Raw genomic sequence first — 18,462 nt, 5'->3', positions numbered from 1 at the left:
GCTGCTCTTAAGGCCCTTCTAAATGCTTCATCAATGCAACTTTACAATTTTTTCAGAGTATGTACGTATAATTGTTGGATTATGAAAGTACAAGTAGATCAAAATGTTGGATTCTAGACTCATGTTAAAGAAATATTCTCGAACATGAAAAAAATTAAAGATGGTCCTAACCTAGATAACTCAAATGCTCAACAATGACATGGGACATGAAGGCCAAAAAATCTATGTTAATAGACATATATTTTGTAGATTAAGATATTACTTTTATTTATAGTAGGTTTTGTTTCATATTCTTCAAATTAAGCTTGCCGAAAACAGTCATAACTCACACAAAAAATATTTAGAAGAGTCGAATGAGAAGGAAAAAGAAAAACATTAAAAGGACGAAAGCTTTGTCCAAGTGAGATCATATACATACCAAACGAAAAAATAGTCAATACAAATTTAAGGAGACAAGAAAACAGCGAGAAAACACATACATTAAATGGAGTAAACTATGAGATATCCAATCATGATAACAAATCATTCTAACCAGAAAACTTCCTATGTTTTAAAATAACATACCTCAAAAAATTGACTGACACTTCAATGAACTTTCAATCCCTAAAGTACTCATAATACCCACTTATAAAATTTAGTAAAAATAGATAACTTACAATATAAAAGCCAAAAAATATGGGCATGCAAACTTATTAACTCTCAGATGATTTTTTAAAGAACAAAAAATCTCATGCTTGTGTGTGAAGGAATGTCGTTGTTGATGAAGAAATTAGAGATTTGTAAGAGATATTTTTATTGTACCTTCAACAATCCCAGTAGAGAAAACTTTGCATGAATACTCAATTAACGTTTGTTATTTAATCTGCACTAACAAATACTTATAACAATAACTTTGCAGAACTATACACAACTAAGTTTAAAACATGTACTCAAAAACAACAATTAATAATATAAGCATAAATTAATGACTGTAAAAAGCATACCATGATCTGTATCAATAGAATGAAACAGAATGGAAAAAATCGAGCCCACTGAATGCACAGTGTTCCCTTAAGAGAATTATTTCCCTCTAGTACTCGAGGTTTAAATGAATATATCCTCTCAGGATAGAACAATTCTATTCACCAGTGTATTGATATAAAACAATAGTGTCAGTGAGTTGCTCAACAGGAGCAAAGTACACAAATATTTAATTGTCCAGAAGAAGAAGAAGAAGTTAAGAATTTTTGTTGTTTTAAAATGAGAGAAAACTCCTCTATTATAGACAACAAAAGGTAGTGTGAACAAATACTTTTTGTGACTTATCGAAAAGGTCACAACTCTTTGGAAAAGTTATAACATTTCGGAAAGATAACAATCTTTCATAAAAGTCACAAATTTTAATAAAAGTCGCAATTTTTCATAAAAGTCTCAACTTTTCATAAAACGCACAATTTTTCATAAAAATCCCAACTTTTCGTAAAAATCATAACTTTTCGTCATGAAAGAGAAATGCTAGTTTTGGAGATACTATAGATTAAAAGGGGATCCTGGTTTGTGGTGGCCCACCTAAGCCCCTAGGCGGGCCTAGGGTTCTCTTTTATATAAATATATGCTAATTGTTATATATCGATATGGTCCGGGTTCGAATCCCTTTAGCCGACGCCAGTAACAATTAAAAGTTAAAGGCGCTTTAGAGTTGAACGAAAGAGAAAATCTGAATCTACATATTTTGCTGTGGAGCCAAGGAGAGGAATAAACAAATGCAGGAGGAGAATGGTACGATCGAAAAAGGCGGCAGTTGCTGCGTCGACGGCAACAGCAAAAGCGTAAATCCAATCAACGAGACCGGAGCCGGAACCGGAGCCGGAGGAACAGGCTCCGGTGAAGGTGTATCTTCATCTCCGACATCTTCGTCGTTGACATCCAAGAATCAAGGGAAATCATGCAAAGGATGTCTCTATTACTCGTCTACTTTCAAATCCAATTCTCGCAATCCTCTCTGTCTCGGCCTTAGTAGTTCCCTTCCTCAAGGTTCGCGTTCTAACTTTTTCTTTTTCAGATTTTCTTGAACACAATACTGGAAATGTATTGTTACTTGCTTATTGTGCTTCTCTTTTGCTAATTTAATTGCTTGAACTGATTCCTTTTTCTGTTTTTCTTGGAAGTATAAATTTCATAAAAGTATTTAGGATTAGTTGAATTTGCAGCTTAAGATGAGGAAATTTCTCAGGTTACTGGTGAACTTTTAGTATCTAATAGTTAATTGCTCAATAGAAAATGTAGAGATTCTAGTTCTTGAGAATCCCTAATTGGTCTTAACAGGCAAATTATGAGTACTGGAGCAGAATGAATGTTGAGGATTCATACATCCCCACCATCTAGTTTGGAATTGAGGTGTAATAGTTGTGTAGTAGCAATAGCTGTTTTTAATCCAATTTGATCCAACTGTGGGTTTCATGCTATCTGTGTTATTTCATAAACTCTCTCTCTATTTGATAAGAAATTGACCTTGAGCCTAACTCAACCCCAAAAGCTAACTTAGAGGTGATGATTGTCTAAAATTCCAATAAGGAGACCAAATACTCAACAATATTGGTAGTAATACATGTTACTTATACTGTAATACTCTGAATGACTAAATATTAAGCATTTTGGGCAGGTGAATTAAATCTGCTCTAGTTATTCCATGTCATATGAGATATCCTTCTTATAAATATTTCTGTGGGAAACAGGAAGTTAGAATTTCTTGACTTAACGTGCTCAGTTGTTGGGTACATAGCCTCTGCTACTGTATCTTATTATGCATTGAATGTTCTGCTTTAATGTTTCCATTTTTCGCATAATTAAAAATTAGACCTGTATTGAATGTGTGCTGAGACTGGTTTTGATGTTTGTTGAAGTACCTCGATATATTGTTGGGGAATCTGAGAAGGAAGCTTCTAAAGAGGGTCGGAGCCTTACAGATTTTAGATATGCTTGTGTCGGTTATTCTGTTTACTTGGATCAGAAATCTCGATCAACTGAAGCGCAAGAGGCACAAACAGAATTACCTGTCTGTGTTGGCCTTGAGGTTAGCATTCTCCTCTTTCTATTTTAAAGTTCGCTTCATGCCTTGTTTCGTGTTATGACGTGTTCTAGGATAAGTATGGAGAAGTAAGCAATTTATTTCTGCTCAAGGTGTCATGCTTTTAATGATTTAAGATACAGCAAGTCTGTCCACAGTTGTCTTTTACTTTCCTCTTCAGACCAGTATTGTGTTTACAGTTTACACGCAATTTAACCTTTGACAGAATATACAGGAAGATAATTTCCCTGAATAACTTGGTGTTTTCTGTGTCATCATTTCTGGTTATCCCAATTTTCTTTTGCTGAACTAATATAGAAAGCGTGCCATAGGTTTTGGTGGATAAAAGACCCACTTCAGCTGATGCAACTCCTGGCCATACTCATGCTCATAACAGAGAAGGTGACTGCCTTGATCTCATTCTCTCCATGCCGAAAAATATATTCGATGTAATGTTAATATGCTATTGCCTATGTGTTAAGGGTGTTACTTCTTCATATGGATGTCTAGATTTGGTTCAAACATTTTTACATAGAATGTGTTCTAGTTCCTGTTTCCTGATATTTAAATTTCCAGTAACATGTTTTATTAATTGATTACATGCTTCGTGAAAGTTTATTCACATTTTAACCTACTGCATTTCCTTTTTCTTTCTTAAAGTAAAAAAATCCAGAAATATCCTTTATCAAAAAATCCTCACTGAAAAATCAATATTTCATGACAATGCATCCTCTCCTTATTTTATTTTCTGTTGTTAATATTGCTCTTCGCATTGCACATCATGTAAAGAAAATCACTCTCTTGGGGTTTTGTTGTTCCTCATCGTGAATCTAAATAGGGCCTTGAGCTACCTCCAGCAATTAAGTGGCTACAGTATGACTTAACAGAGAGAATTTGAAGATGATTCTTTTGATAAGATATTATTGACCTTTAAAATGTGAGTAGCTATAAAGCTATGTAGGAAATTTTCCACTTCATGCAGTGAAATCTTGTATTCGCCTTCTAAAAAATCATCCCATACACGTTGCCCTACATCCCCTTCAAGAACGTCTGCAACCATTGCCTATAGACAAGATCCCTATAGATCTCGAGATATCTGAGTTTCAAAGTTTTCCCTATTTGATCTTTACCATCAGGAGGAAGATCAAAATACTTAAGTAGGGGGGTCAACTATTTTACACCCCTCAAAGAAAAGATGCAATATTGATATCTCCTCACTCTTTTCATTAAAAAAAGGTATCTCCTCACCTCTGGTACCCCTTTTATGAACCTCATCAGATGCCCTCCATTACATTAACTTGCTTAAAGCTTCCTTTACAAAAAAGACGACTGATGGAGATAAATGATCTCCTTGTCTACTACTCCTGGACTTGTCTTTGAAGGACATACAGGCATAATAATAAATTTACAGACATTTGTCCCCCTTCTAAAGAATACCTAATGTCATTTTTCAATTAAAATTCTACCTGCAGTTTTATTTATCTTCTATTAGTATTTGTTAGTAGTGAGAATATGAACAGAGTAGAATTGCTTAATGTTATGACTACTATTCATTTTGGAAAAACTTCTGAACAAGGAAATTTTGATATTCCATCCTAGATAATTAATATTGTTGGTAGGCAATGCACAAATGATGGTTAAGTTTGAATCTAGATGTAGCTGAAACAGAATACACAAGTGTCTGGTTCTCCTTTTGAAACTTTTCCATTTTATTCTTGCTTGGCAAAGCTATTGACAGTGTTCCGTTTAGTCCTGTGCGCATAAGCTGCTTGGATACCAGGGTTATCTAAAGAAAAAGGAAAAGTATGGTAGGATGTTAGATGTCTTATTCCTTGTTTTGATTCAAACATATCTTTCTGGCTTCTTGGTGTTTTAATTCATGGATAACTGTTGCTGTTCTTCCATGCATTTCATGCTATTGGTATAATGTGTTAGATCTTTAGCAAATGAAAACCTCTAAATTTGACATATTGTTTAGTAGTTGATCATAATCTGATATGCAATGTAATTCAGGGATCTTGTTATGTAATGTTCATTATTTCTTGCACTTATTTTGGAATGTTACGCTCATTATGTATTGGTTTAATCATTAGCAACCTAATTTGATTCTTCTGTTTTCTTTATATTGTTATTGAAAAAAAGATGGACATAAACCTCCACAGCCTCGATCAAACAAACCAACTAACTCAGCTGGTGATGAGTTCCTTACCAGGCAAGCACTATTTGAATTTTGATACATGATATCTGCTTCACGTGATGCACTATATAGAATTGTTTAATAACAAGGGTGATGTTTGTTCCTTTGAAAATACAGGTTCTCCAGGAATGCTAACTTGGTTGCAATGGGGGTTGCCAAGAACTTGCGGAAAGTAGGGAACCGTATAAAAGAAAGTGTTGATGACATCTTTTATCGACGCCCAAAATAGGATTCTAATCCTGAAATAGAGAAATGAAATTAGCATTGAGCTGAATGTTGCTCCAACAAATAATATCATACTTCCGCTTCATTCGTCTTGGAATAGGTTAAAAGGAAACCTTGTAATGTGTCTTTCAAGATTCATTTTGAAGGCATGTCATTTGTAGTTGACAAGCATAATGAGCTCTGACCAGGAGTGAGTTGTGTAATCTTTTGTATAAACTTGGTTATCTTGTTGGTTGAGGAAATGCAAAGGAGTTTATTAATATTGGTAAGCAAATAATGTGGTTGAGCTGGAATTGTCATCCGTAGTTGTGGTGGTATACAGATGTTTCTAAAGCTTAGGATATCGATCACAATGGGCTATCGACATTGATGATATAGATTATAGTATTGGATTGGGAAAGACCATGGAGGTTGTTAGTGTTATTGGGAAGTCTCTCAATGAGAAGAAAAAAACAGAAAATATGACAATAGTTGACTAAACTTGTGAGCTTTTTTTATTTTTTTATGTAACTATGCTTTTTTTTGAAGGGACATAGTTCACACACATTTCAATTGGAAAGTAGTTTTGGATCAAGTTAACTACATTACAACACTATAGGATTAGCTAACATTACTATCATTCTTCAATGAATGCTTTTTAATGAAAATATTTTTCACTCTCCAACTAAAGCCATAAGAATATTTTACAAAACATAATTTTCTATTGTTTTCTCACACCGTATATGTCCCAATTTATTTTTAGAAAATATAATATTTTTAAAGAATCATTTTTTTTTGTAACAATGGGTAAAATGTAAATTCACAAGGATCCAATTAACACGCGGTAAAATTACTGGCGGTTGATTACCTTGCTGAAATTGGAAGGTGGAAGCAAAGGTTTAAAGAAAAATGCTGAAGTATTTCACAATTCCCAAGAAAAACGTGGTGATAAGAATACTTTTTGATCTACAAATTGAAATTAGTCAAATCTTCTTCAACGATCGGAATAACGAAGGCGATTGCTTTGTTTCTTTGTTTAAATTCGAATGGCGGCATGTAAACGGGTCGGATATTTCGGACCTCAACTCGGAGCTCTTGCCGGAAGCCACCGATTCCACTGCCGACTCATTTCGAACCGCGCTTTTGACGGCAAGCTCTTGTTCCTCGTCGACACTCTAGCTCTAGTAATTTCTTAACTTGCTTCTATGATTGCGAAATTGAAAATGAAGAATGTTTGATTTTTTCAGTTTTGAATTGGCCTTAGAATGAATTAGTGTTCGTTTTTTTGTTAGGTGAGAAAATTGGAAGCGAAAGGGGTGCCTACGAAGCAAGCCGAGGCTATAACGGCTGCTATTACTGAAGTTTTGAACGATAGCTTGGATAATGTAGCTCAGACATTTGTTTCTAAAGCTGATTTGCAGAGAGTAAGTAATTTTTTATTTTATACATCCAACTGTGTTTGTGTACATGTAATGTTGAATTAATTATTTTGGTCCTTGTGATAATTTAGCTTCAACTTTATATGACATTAGTCTTATCTATAGCTTGAGATGATTCAAGAATCCAAGTTGTCCAAATTTAAGTCCGAAGTTCAAAGCTCTCAGGTATGAATTCTTCACTGTGAAATTTGTGGATTCACATTTTGATGCACTGAGTATCCCTAATTTACTTTTTCATTGGTTCGTCTTGACAAATTTTACTTTCCCCTTTTTATAAAGAGATACCGTTGGTGGAAAGTTTTCTCCTTTGGCATTGTATATTTTGGTAAAGGTTGGGTTTTGGAGTGGTGTTATGCTGAATGAGTTTTGTCATCCATCATATATATGGCCTTTGGGAAATATCAAGGCCTTTATTGAAGGAAAATTTTCTCTTCCTGAAAAGAGTGATCTTATGATAACTCTTCAATGACCAGGCTGATATAATAAAAAGAGCTTCCTTTTTCTAGATATCACCAATGATCAACCCTTTGCCATTCTCTTTTGATTGTTTTCCTTTTCAAAGTCCAAATCTTCTATCATATTTGCAAAGGCCATAATTTTACATGAAATTCACCTTTATGTATTCACGTTTTCTGCATTCTAAGTTTGATACTTTTGCTTAATAGATAAGAACATTCAGCCAGTGGATTAGACGTGTAGCATGTGTGAACTATTTTATCAAAATTGCGTCTGAAACTATCCTGTAGGTTCCTAAATACACTCCTGTCCCGCCATTCCCTTGAGGAAGTTAGTTAGAATATGATCGTAAAAAGTAGCGCTATCTGTATATTGATACTTGAGATGTCAGTCTGTTCTATAATGAGCCAATCTCAGGTGTTTAAGAGGTTTTGCTGATAGTATTATCTAGAAGCTTAATGAAGAACATACTTAATAGAACGGCTTTTAATAGGTACTCCATCTGTTCTAGTGCTGTTCTGGTTTAGTGTCCGGATTGATGTTGCAGCGCTCATTGACATCTCAATATGAGTATAGTAACATGATCTAATCTCTTAAAATGAAATACCACACAAAATTGCTAGTAAACCAGTAGATGCTCAGTTTGGGATTAGTAATTGTGTGTGTTAGTGTCTCATTGGATTCAGAATGAATTTTTTATTTTCCTCAATGAAAATACTTTACATTAGTATTTGACTTCTGTTTACAATAGTTAGTATTTGTACTTCTATATTGATATTTGATTGGAAGATGTGGCAGTTACCTTTTAATATAGTAAAAGGTGATGAAGATGGCAATGCATGTGGCAATGAAAGGATTTGGTGCAAGGTGTGAGTCTGTTGAGTAGATGTGAATCTTTAGCACGGTTGGTATGTCAAGAGGTGTAGTTCTGTGGGAGGTTGGGGGTTGGTGATCAGATGGTAGAGATTGACGATGAGTGAGCCTAAGATGTTGCACAAGTGAAATTTCAGAGATGACATGCTGCTTTGGAAAATTGTCAAAGTCAGAGCACAACCAAGTGTTTTACATGTCTCTGTGTGAGGCGTTCTGGCCTCTGGGACTCCAGAGGTTTCTGGTTGTGAGTGGTGGCTCATGAAAATCCAGTGAGTGTGGTGGGTTCTGCTTGTGATGGAATTCTAAGACTTGTAATGGTGATTGTTTTACACAACATTTTTTAAAGTGACTAAAGGGCAAAAAGCTGTTGTAAAGTGATTTTCTCCTATATGTTGCTTGTGACTGCAGCGAACAGTCAGGGTTTTCTTCTGATAATGCCGCTGATAATCTGTCAGATATGAGAGAATTACTATGTGATCCTGTTCTTGATAAAAAAGAAAAGAAAAAAGAGATGAGATCATGTGAGTCAACACATCAGACTTTACATACATATGTACAAAGGTGTAATATACAAGCTTAGTGCAAATTAGTAAACCTTTTAATCTATATGCTTATTACATTGGACTAATTTTTTCTTTCATGATGATTCATGGGTGTCTAAACTTGTAAAATGATTCATGCTTCACTCATTCGGTGATCCAGGAGAACCACTTTTCTCTACTGCAACATGAAATTGTAAAACTCAAAAGAGATATAGAAAAGATGCGCAGTGAATTGAGGTTGGTCTTCACAAACTATATTTTCTTAGTACCACTTCCATATTACGGTGTGCTTGTTTTGAAATTTGTAATTTTTTCTCTGGTCTCTGTTTTGGGTTATTGCAGGTATGAAATTGACAAAGTCTCTGCTGGTCATAGGTTGGATCTCAATCTTGAAAGGGGGTAGGGAGTTACCGTCACTATTTCATTTTGGCCAGTCATTGCATAATCATTAGTAGTATGATTGCAGATTTACTGCTAGTTAGCTGTTTACGACTAGCCTCAACTGTTGTGCTCTCTGTGCAGGAGAATCCGGGATGAACTAGCAAATCAGAATCAAGAAACTGCTAATCTCACTAATACACTTGACCGAGTGAGTCTAATAACTATAGATTGACATTTGATACCTGGTAAATTGTACTAATCCTTTCTGCTTTTTGTATGTAATTATGTAATCCCAGGAAATTCATACACTACGGGCACAGTTGGAAGCTGCAAAATATGATGTTATAAAATATTGCATAGGTACCCTTGTCTCTATATCAGCTGTTGGTTTGGCCGTAGTCCGCCTTTTGAAGTAAGTGGTGGAATACAATGCTAATGATGATAAAGAATATAGTTGTTCAACATCTTTGATGCTCAATGGATAAAACAGAGTTGTATGACACCTAAATCTCCATTGCATTAGCAGACATTTATAGCATACTATTTAAATGCAACTCAATTTTTATTAACTTTTGAGTTGTAGTGTTGAACGGGTGTGTGTGTGTTGCATAACGCTTGAGACGCTTCAAGCTAATTGTAGATTTCAGAAAGTATGACTTTGTTTTAGGGAAATGATCCATGTGAAATTAGTTTATGGAAATGAGTTCATGTAAAATTAGTTAGGCTAAAGATTCCCTTTCCTGTAGCAGCATCAATTTCTCAGTTTGGCCTATTAATGCCTTCAAATTTTGGTCGAATGTTATATCAACTGATCTGCTGTCATCAGTTCTGTACCCATTTTAAAATCTCTTCTCAACATAAATACTACTATGCAAGTTCCACTAGCAAGTCCGGGGTTCATTGTTCGATTTGGATTGGTTTTGGTTTTAGATTTTTGATTAAATTCAAAACCAAATCAATTTAGTTGATTTTTAAATTTCTAAAATCAAATCAATCATCGATTTTGATGACAGTTAAACTACGAGGCATGAGACAACTACTTCAAATGAACATTAGGAATCAACAATTTTTTCTATACCATCACAAGATCAATTTATCTGAATTCTATTATTTTTCAATACTATTCCTATAAGAGGCAGGAGACAACTATTTCAAATGAACATTAAGAATCAACAAAAAAATTTATACCATCAGAAGATCAATGTATCTGAATCCTATTATTTTTCAACATTATTCCTAAGCTTTAGCATGTTTAAGTTGCATAATTATAAGACGAGAGTGAGATGCTCAGATGGTAAGTACCTTTGAATTCGCCTCAACTAGAGAGAAAAAAGGGAAAAAGGGTAAAAGCTTCTATAGAAGGGTTAAAAAAAAACTGCTTAACATTAAAGGTTCCTTCGCTTTTCATATAAGTAGGACTAAATCCGAGTTAATAGTTAAAAAGTATAAAATATCTTTAATTATTTATTAAAACTAATGTCATATATCCAAATAATTATATAAAATTGGTTTGGCTATTTTTTTATTTTTTTTATTTTTTTTCGTAGTGTACCAAAATACAATTAATTATTGTCAGTTTTTAAAAGTTAGAAGTAGATCAAATCATAATTTTTTTTTAAAAATCTTTTCAGTATCTTATTGCAATTGACACATGATGCTAACACTTGACTGGGCATTGTGTCCCAATTCCAGCCATGCATTCCTTTACTTGCAAATTATTGGAAGATTTGATAGTGTCATGCATGAATAATTCGGACTTACATTTAAATTATTGATGGTTCTTTAATAGAAAGTGATATCTAACAAATTTAAGGTCATTTAGATAAAAAAGTCATCATGTTCGTTCAGCTATCTATTTATTTAATATCTGATATCGTGCATGGTAGAGTTTAAGATTTTTTCCACATTTAGGACTTAAACTCAAAAAATTTGACTAAAAAGTGAGGGATTCCAATCATCCTATCACAATCGATATTGACGTACACATTCAGCTATCCAGGCTTGTTATGTCTTGGTTGGTAGTGTATTTCACAGTTGTTTACCTATATCGTTAGACTAGAATAATGTTGATGGCCAATTAATGCATTTGAAAGGATTTAATTGTAATTACCTAAGAAATTATAGTACCTGATTAATTCAGTAAATATTTTCACATCGTCAGTTAAAACATATATCAAACAAAACAAACATTTAGGATGGTGACTGGTGAGACTCATGCTTAGCTCTTCATTTAAATTTTAACCACTAATACAAATATCTAAAGCTAAATACATACAATGTTTACTTAGATTATGTATACTACATGTGTGTGTCTTAGTTATTAATGTAAGCAAATACTCAACCAAGTTTTTTCAAACTCATCAATTTAAAATGCATATATAGAAACATATTGAATTGACTATTCTTATATGTCAAAAAAGAAATTTTGTCATTTAATATCCCTAAATTAAACTTTTCAAGATTATCCAACGTAATTAAACTCCCTATGATTAATGCATCACATATTCAACTCAATTAAGGTTGCTTTCGTACGTCTTCCAATTAGTGTCAACTTTCTACAACAACTACATTTTTGGGGAGTTGAAAAATTGGCTTACTTTAATTTGGAACCATGCATCCACTAGTGCCGTGAAAAAACTAATTAGTAGCATAATTAATTATTATTTGAACTTTTATAAGGGTTCAATTCTCTATTTTCCCTTCTCTGACCCTAATTTAAGAAGAAAAAAAATGATTAGTGCCGTGAAAAATTTAATAACTAGTAGCTTAATTAATTAACTATTTGAACTTTCACGTGAGGGTTCGATTCTCTATTTTCTCTTTCATTACCCTAATTCAAGAAACAGATGTGAAAAATTTAATCAATATCTCAATTAATTAACTATTTAAATTTTCACCTAAGAGTTTGGTTCTCTATTTTCCCTGTCGAAGAAAATCTTGTGCGATGAAAAATCCATTAGTAGCTCAATTGATTAACTATTTGAACTTTCATGTAAAGTTCTATTCTCCATTTTTCCTACCCTTACCTAATTTAAGAAGAAGAAAAATTAGTGCCATGAAAAATAATTATTAGTAGCTCAATTAATTAATTATTTGAACTTTCACGGAAAGAGTTTGATTTTCTATTTTCTCTTTCCTTACCTTAATTTAAGAAGAATAAAAAATAGTGTCGTGAAGAATCTAATTAGTAACTCAATTAATTAATTATTTGAACTTTCACTTAAGAGTTTGATTCCCTATTTTCCTTTGTCTTACACTAATTTAAGAAGAAAAAACTAATGACATGAAACATCTAATTAATAACTCCATTAATTAACTATTTGAACTTTCACAAAAGAATTCGATCCTCTATTTTCCCTTCCTTTACTAGTGTCGTGTCCTTCTATTTTAATTTTCAGCGTCGAAATTCAAACCTTCTCAACGGTCCCCTCCACAGCTTTGGACCTACTCAACCCTACCCTCCATTATCAGATTTATTTTGTTATTACTTCTTTCATTCATTTTCATGTGTCTATTTTTTTTGTTATTATTCATTTCGTTCATTTTTACTTGTTTAATATTAACCTAGAACATGCTTTACCCTTTAGTTATAACAAATTTAATGCTTTGAAGAATGCATTGAAAGAGGATTATAATGAATAGGGAAAATGCATAAGTACCCCCAACATATGCCCGAAATTTCAGAGACACACTTATATTATACTAAGGTCCTATTACCCCTCGAACTTATTTTATAAATAATTTTCTACCCATTTTCGGTCTACGTGGCACTATCTTCTGAGCCCAACGCGTGTTGACAATTTTTTCAAGCTATCTGGTTGATAGTGCCATGTAGGCCGAAAAGAGGTAGAAAATTATTTATAAAATAAGTTCGAGAGTAATAGGATCTTAGTATAGTATAAGTGTGTCTTTGGAATATTGGGTATAGATTGAGAGTACTTATGCATTTTTCCTAATTAATATAATAAGAATAAATTAAAAAATAAACAATAAAATATTTCTAGATTTTCTAAACTAAACAGGTAAAAAGTGAATATCAAAAGGATAAATATCCTTTTCCTGCTTTCTGAAGCAAAGGGGGTATTGGTTAGAAGCAACCCGATTGGGTGTCACAGGATATGGAAATTCATTTTTTTTTTCCCTCATAAAAGAACACAATAGCCTCCGTAATCGTGTATAAATTTGTGTGTGTATGTATATAATCATGTATAATTAATGTGTAATCTATGTACGATCAGAAAAATTAAACAGTAAATTTGTCGGACTATTTACCTGAATTCTCCTTACTGATCCAATCAAAATGAACCATTATAATACAATAAGGTAACAAGGATAAAGTCTTTATTTGATTAAAATTATGTTTTCAAAGAAGAAACAAACAAGAGGAGGGGACATTTACAACTAACAATGCAAGCCAAATGAATATTAAAAAACAAAAGGAAAGAGATATATAGTGTCTACTATACACAAATACCATATAATCAATTCCTCTCTCTTTTCCCTTTCAAGCAATTATTTTCGTCCTCTCCATTATGTATATGCATCTATTATTACATCTAATAGACAAAACAAAAAAAGATAAACATGTCCAAGCAAACCAATATTTTGTGTATAACTATTCGTATACACGTAGAAAATACCCTTTTTTCTCCTTCAATAATTACATAATAAACGTGGAGTAGGCACAGCCACTAGTCGATTAGCCAATGGAGCAGTAAGCCCAAATATATCATCCATTTTTAGCTCACTTGGTTTCATCCCATCAGGTAATTCCCAAGTAAAACAATGAAGTAAATGGGCCACAGCCATTTCTAATGCATAAAGCCCAAGTTGCATACCGGGGCAAGACCTTCGACCCGACCCAAATGGTAAAAATTCAAAATTACCACCTTTAAAATCTGGCACACCTTCTTTAAGGAACCTACTAGGCTTGAAACTATCAGGATCTTCCCATGAGTTTTTGTCACGTCCAATTGCAAATGAATTTATGATAACATGTGATTTTGCTGGAATATAGTAGCCAGAGACTGTCGATTCCTCCGCGGTTTCGTGGAGGAGGAGAGGGATAGGAGGGTGAAGTCGGAGAGTTTCTTTTAAACAACATTTTAAGTAGGTCAATTTTTCAAAATCGGATTCGTCAACTTTCCTATTCAGTCCAACAACGTTAGCTAATTCTTGTTGTACCTTTTTAAGATCCTCTGGACTTTTCATAAGCTCTGCCATTGCCCATTCTATCGCAGATGCCACTGTCTCTGTCCCACCAAACATTACATCCTGCGATTCTCTTCCACGTCAGATCAATACGAGTCAAGTAATATAATACATAACAATATTATTTTATTTTTTGATATGGTGGGCTTATAAAAGTTAAATAGGTATGTAGTTAGGTAAGGGGGTTAGGTAGAAGTAAGATAAACTATAACTTGTACATCGTTTTCGGAAAAATGATTTTTCAAAGGGATAAGGAATGGTACCAAATTTTCTAGATAGGTATTTATTGGCCAGTTTGAATTTTTAATCATAGAATATAGTTTTTACGGCTCTAACTCATTTTTTACACGTTAAGTATATTCATTGGCTAGTATGATTTTATTTAATCATTAGTAAATTCTTTCTGGAGTAACTTTTTCACATTAAAAACATTAGGCAATTGTACTTGAAAACTTTTGTTACCTAATAAATCTTCCATTTGTGCCACTTGGCAAAATATTGGATAGCATTGAAGCTAAAATCAAGATTAATAGGGAAAGTTCAAATCAACTTATTAGTCTCATGATATATGTCATCAGTAGAGAGACCTATAAATAAATAAAAATCTACTTATAAGATCTAGTAGTTGTACAGTACGCTAATTCCTTTGTACTATTTAATTCTAGAAAACTATATAGTAGACCATAGCTAGGACATTAACAATTATATCGTATATAACAAGATAAAGTCGTAATCATATTTGGTGTTTATTATATTGATGAGACATTCAAAAAAACAAATGATTTGAAGCTAATGATTTAGAGGAAATTAATGTTTCTATTTTATGACATTCCACTAGGATCAAGTTGTATGAAAAATTGGAAATTAAAGGGAGATTTTTTCCTATATAATGAATTGAATTAGTAATAAGTTTCATCAAATTTTTGAATTAAAGTCTAGCTAGGTGATGCTAAAACCATAGAAATATGGGGTAGCACAAATTTTATTATACTAGGTTATCAATTTTCAATAATATTTTTTCTTTTCACTCTTAATATCAATTTTGTGATGATTGAGAAACTTTAACGCATCTTGTTATTCTAAAAACAAATCATAAAGAGTCAACTTAATTAAATAATTATCAAAATTTTCATCTAACAAAGGAAGTTTTAAAATATAAGTAAAGTACTAAAATTATACATTGCACATATTTTCACGAAAAATAATAGTGTTTCCTAAGCTTCCACTATTCTTGATAGTTATACATGAGCTGCCAGAGATAGCCGTGTTCAGTGATCCTACCTAGTAGCAACTGATTAAAATTTAAAGTTTCTTGTTTTGGGCAAGATTTTCAACATCAAATTAATTTATGTTAAAATAATACTCTCTTTTATTTGTTTGTATTTTCCCAATATACTATTCCTTTCGATTGATGTAAAACAATTTTCTTTTTTGTTAATTAAAAATATGTCACTTTTAAAATTTGAAAATTATCAACTTTGTACTTCCTATTTTACCTTAACAAGAATCTTCTGTAACCATACAAATATTATGACATAAGTTTCAAAAAAGTTATTATCACACAAATATTATGACATATTTAAGATTACTAGTTATTTTTCTAAAAAAAAGAATCTTTCTTAAATCTCTTATCAATTCAAACTTCAAAGTTTACCCTTCTCATTTCCCTGATCAAATGATATATTTGATGCCACAAGTTTAAAAAAAAAAAAATTGTTGTCACATGACATGTTTCTTTTTAACCACAAATGCCACAAGTACAAATTTAGTTTTTTTTTTCTTTTTAAACCACGAGTTGATTTAAATTATGACACGTTAATTGGAACATGTATCAACCACACAAAAAAAATGTACGGAAAAGCATTAGGTTAAAAACTTACCATGATTATAGCTTTGATATTATCCCTAGTAAGCCTTATAGAATTCTGCAAATCTTCAGACTCATTTACTTTTGTTTCTTCACTGTAAAAAGCTAAAAGCTCATCGACCATATCACTTTCTCTATAACCATCATCATTAATAACATTAGCCTTCTTTCTTTCAATATGATCATCAATAATCGAATCAATAAATCCATCAAGTGATGCCCTTGCCTTAGCAAGTCTAACATTTAGACCTTGCTGACCAATCCACCTTAGCCATGGAATAAAATCAGCCATGTTAAACGCACCAAATAGCTTCGAAAATTCTTGCAAAATTTTAATAAAATCATCTTGTCCTTCATCTGAACTTGTTCCGAAAGCTGCTCGGTAGATAATGTTACGAGTGAGACAGAAAACAAGTTCCCCTAAGTTAATGGATGTACCCGTGTTGGTTGTAACAATCTTTACCATTGAGTCCACTTCGTCGCGAACTGAGTCCCATGACTCAGCTCGTTTACGACTGAATAGCTTCATAACACATAATTTTCTCATCTGACGCCAAAAGGGTCCGTAGTCAGCAAAAGCCATGTCCGCACGATCGTACGTTAGGTAACTTATGGCTACGGTCTTTGGACGGTTCGAATATATGTTGTCTTGTACCTGTTAGAAATTAAATAATCTGTTTAATTTAATATTTGAAAAATAATAAGATACCCAAACTTATTAATTAGTAGTACTACAATATGTTATGTTATACTACTGACAAATTATTTATACCGTCCGTATAAATTCTTTTTAGATGAGATGGTCAGATATTCCAATACTACCTGTAGTACTTGACGAGCTTCCTCTGGACCAGATATAACAATTTTGTGGACATAACCCATTTTGAGGTGAAATACGCCACCATATTTTTGTGCTAGTTTGGCAAGACCACGGTGAGTTAACTGGTCCATCATCATCATGTTACCAATGAGAGGCCAGCCTAATGGTCCTGGAGGATAACGTTTCCGGCGAGACGTCGAAAAAAGGTATAAGAAGAAGAGAGGGATGATGAAGAAGAAGAGTAGCATGGGCTGAGCTTGTAAAGCTTCAAGAGTTGAATTGATATTGTTTAGTACCATTTCTTTCATTTTGTTTACAATTCTCTCTTTTTTTCTTTGTTGTTTTGATATGTTTGGTTTGTTTTTCAGTGGAGATTTTGGGAGATGGTGGTGGAGTATGTAGGAGATAGGGACTTGTTGGGATGAACTCAAAATTTTGGTTCTACCTTTTATTGGTGGATAGGATGGGGTCTTTATATACAAATTTATTCCACTTCCAGTCGGTACCAAGTTGGTGTATACTGTTGATTTGGCGAAAAAAATATGCTTTATATGTCAAGTAAAATATACCAATACATATTATTATATTAAGCTTTATATTAAACTATTTGTAGATTGGTCTTTTAAGTCAAAGACTGACCCAAGCTAGTCCACAACTTCATATGAGAGGACCACCATGGGTTGTGGTGTACTGGTTGAAGTGTTTTTATCCTTAACCAGAAGTCTCGGGTTCGAGCCCTGACTATGTAGAAAGTCTTGTTGGGAGCACCCCCCCCAAATGAGCCATGCAGTTCAATGTGGGCTCTGGACACCGGGTGGGAACCAAAAATAAAAAATCATATGAGAGGGGAACTAGTCACTAGCATCTTGTACTTCAGGTAGCTGAACGGCCAAATTCACCAAAATTTTTTGCCTAAGTTTGGCGAACTGGACCATGGCGTGTGGAGTCAAAAATTTTATTAAGAGGATTTAAAATTTGAAGAAGTAATGTATGAATTAATTGAGGCCTTGAGAGATTGTTGTTTGCAATAAATTTTAAACATATGGAAAATAAATAAATCACACAAATAAAATCTGAAGAAACATAACTTTATTGATAAATATGCGGGTACAATTCTGTTTCTCTCTTGATTCTACTCTCCTAAGATTTATCCATGATTCGAGGGCCGTTAGTGACGTATTTCTCGAACTAGAATGATTTAGATTTAACTTCTATATGAATATTCCATTACTTTTGTGGAATATTCGAGATCTTGATCTTTAAAAATACCCAAGAGTTTATGGATATTTTGCGATTCCTTTAAGGGAGTTTAGTACTTTTTATATAGGCATAAAGTAGGGTTTAGGGTTGAGTAAACTCCAAAAATTCTAATTGAAACTGAACACACCTTCTAGAGTCCCAATTCGAATTGAACATGTCTTGTAGA

General features: G+C 33.1%; 3 protein-coding genes across 3 annotated transcripts; 2 read left to right on the top strand and 1 right to left on the bottom strand.

The window, feature by feature from the left end:
* The first annotated feature begins 1,624 nt into the window (after positions 1-1,624).
* LOC102604666 (uncharacterized) lies at positions 1,625-5,737 on the top strand. The gene is made up of 5 exons (XM_006340637.2): positions 1,625-2,013; positions 2,883-3,052; positions 3,379-3,448; positions 5,189-5,258; positions 5,361-5,737. Exons 1-5 carry the CDS (start codon positions 1,743-1,745, stop codon positions 5,470-5,472), a joined length of 693 nt encoding a protein of 230 aa, XP_006340699.1. The 5' UTR covers positions 1,625-1,742; the 3' UTR covers positions 5,473-5,737.
* A 499-nt stretch (positions 5,738-6,236) lies between these two features.
* Positions 6,237-9,883, top strand: LOC102604343 (protein FMP32, mitochondrial). The gene is made up of 7 exons (XM_006340636.2): positions 6,237-6,631; positions 6,740-6,871; positions 6,992-7,051; positions 8,918-8,994; positions 9,100-9,156; positions 9,280-9,346; positions 9,435-9,883. Exons 1-7 carry the CDS (start codon positions 6,494-6,496, stop codon positions 9,552-9,554), a joined length of 651 nt encoding a protein of 216 aa, XP_006340698.1. The 5' UTR covers positions 6,237-6,493; the 3' UTR covers positions 9,555-9,883.
* Positions 9,884-13,537: 3,654 nt separating this feature from the next.
* LOC102604007 (cytochrome P450 84A1) lies at positions 13,538-17,501 on the bottom strand. The gene is made up of 3 exons (XM_006340635.2): positions 17,039-17,501; positions 16,230-16,871; positions 13,538-14,412 (listed from the first exon to the last, which is right to left on the bottom strand). The coding sequence occupies exons 1-3, from the start codon at positions 17,342-17,344 to the stop codon at positions 13,792-13,794; spliced, it is 1,569 nt and encodes a 522-aa protein (XP_006340697.1). The 5' UTR covers positions 17,345-17,501; the 3' UTR covers positions 13,538-13,791.
* Positions 17,502-18,462: the final 961 nt, after the last annotated feature.

This window comes from Solanum tuberosum, unplaced genomic scaffold, assembly GCF_000226075.1.
Source record: "Solanum tuberosum cultivar DM 1-3 516 R44 unplaced genomic scaffold, SolTub_3.0 scf00020, whole genome shotgun sequence".
NCBI lineage: Eukaryota > Viridiplantae > Streptophyta > Magnoliopsida > Solanales > Solanaceae > Solanum > Solanum tuberosum.
The sequence above is the reverse complement of the archived record's forward strand: the minus strand, read 5'-3'. Positions and strand labels throughout refer to the sequence as shown.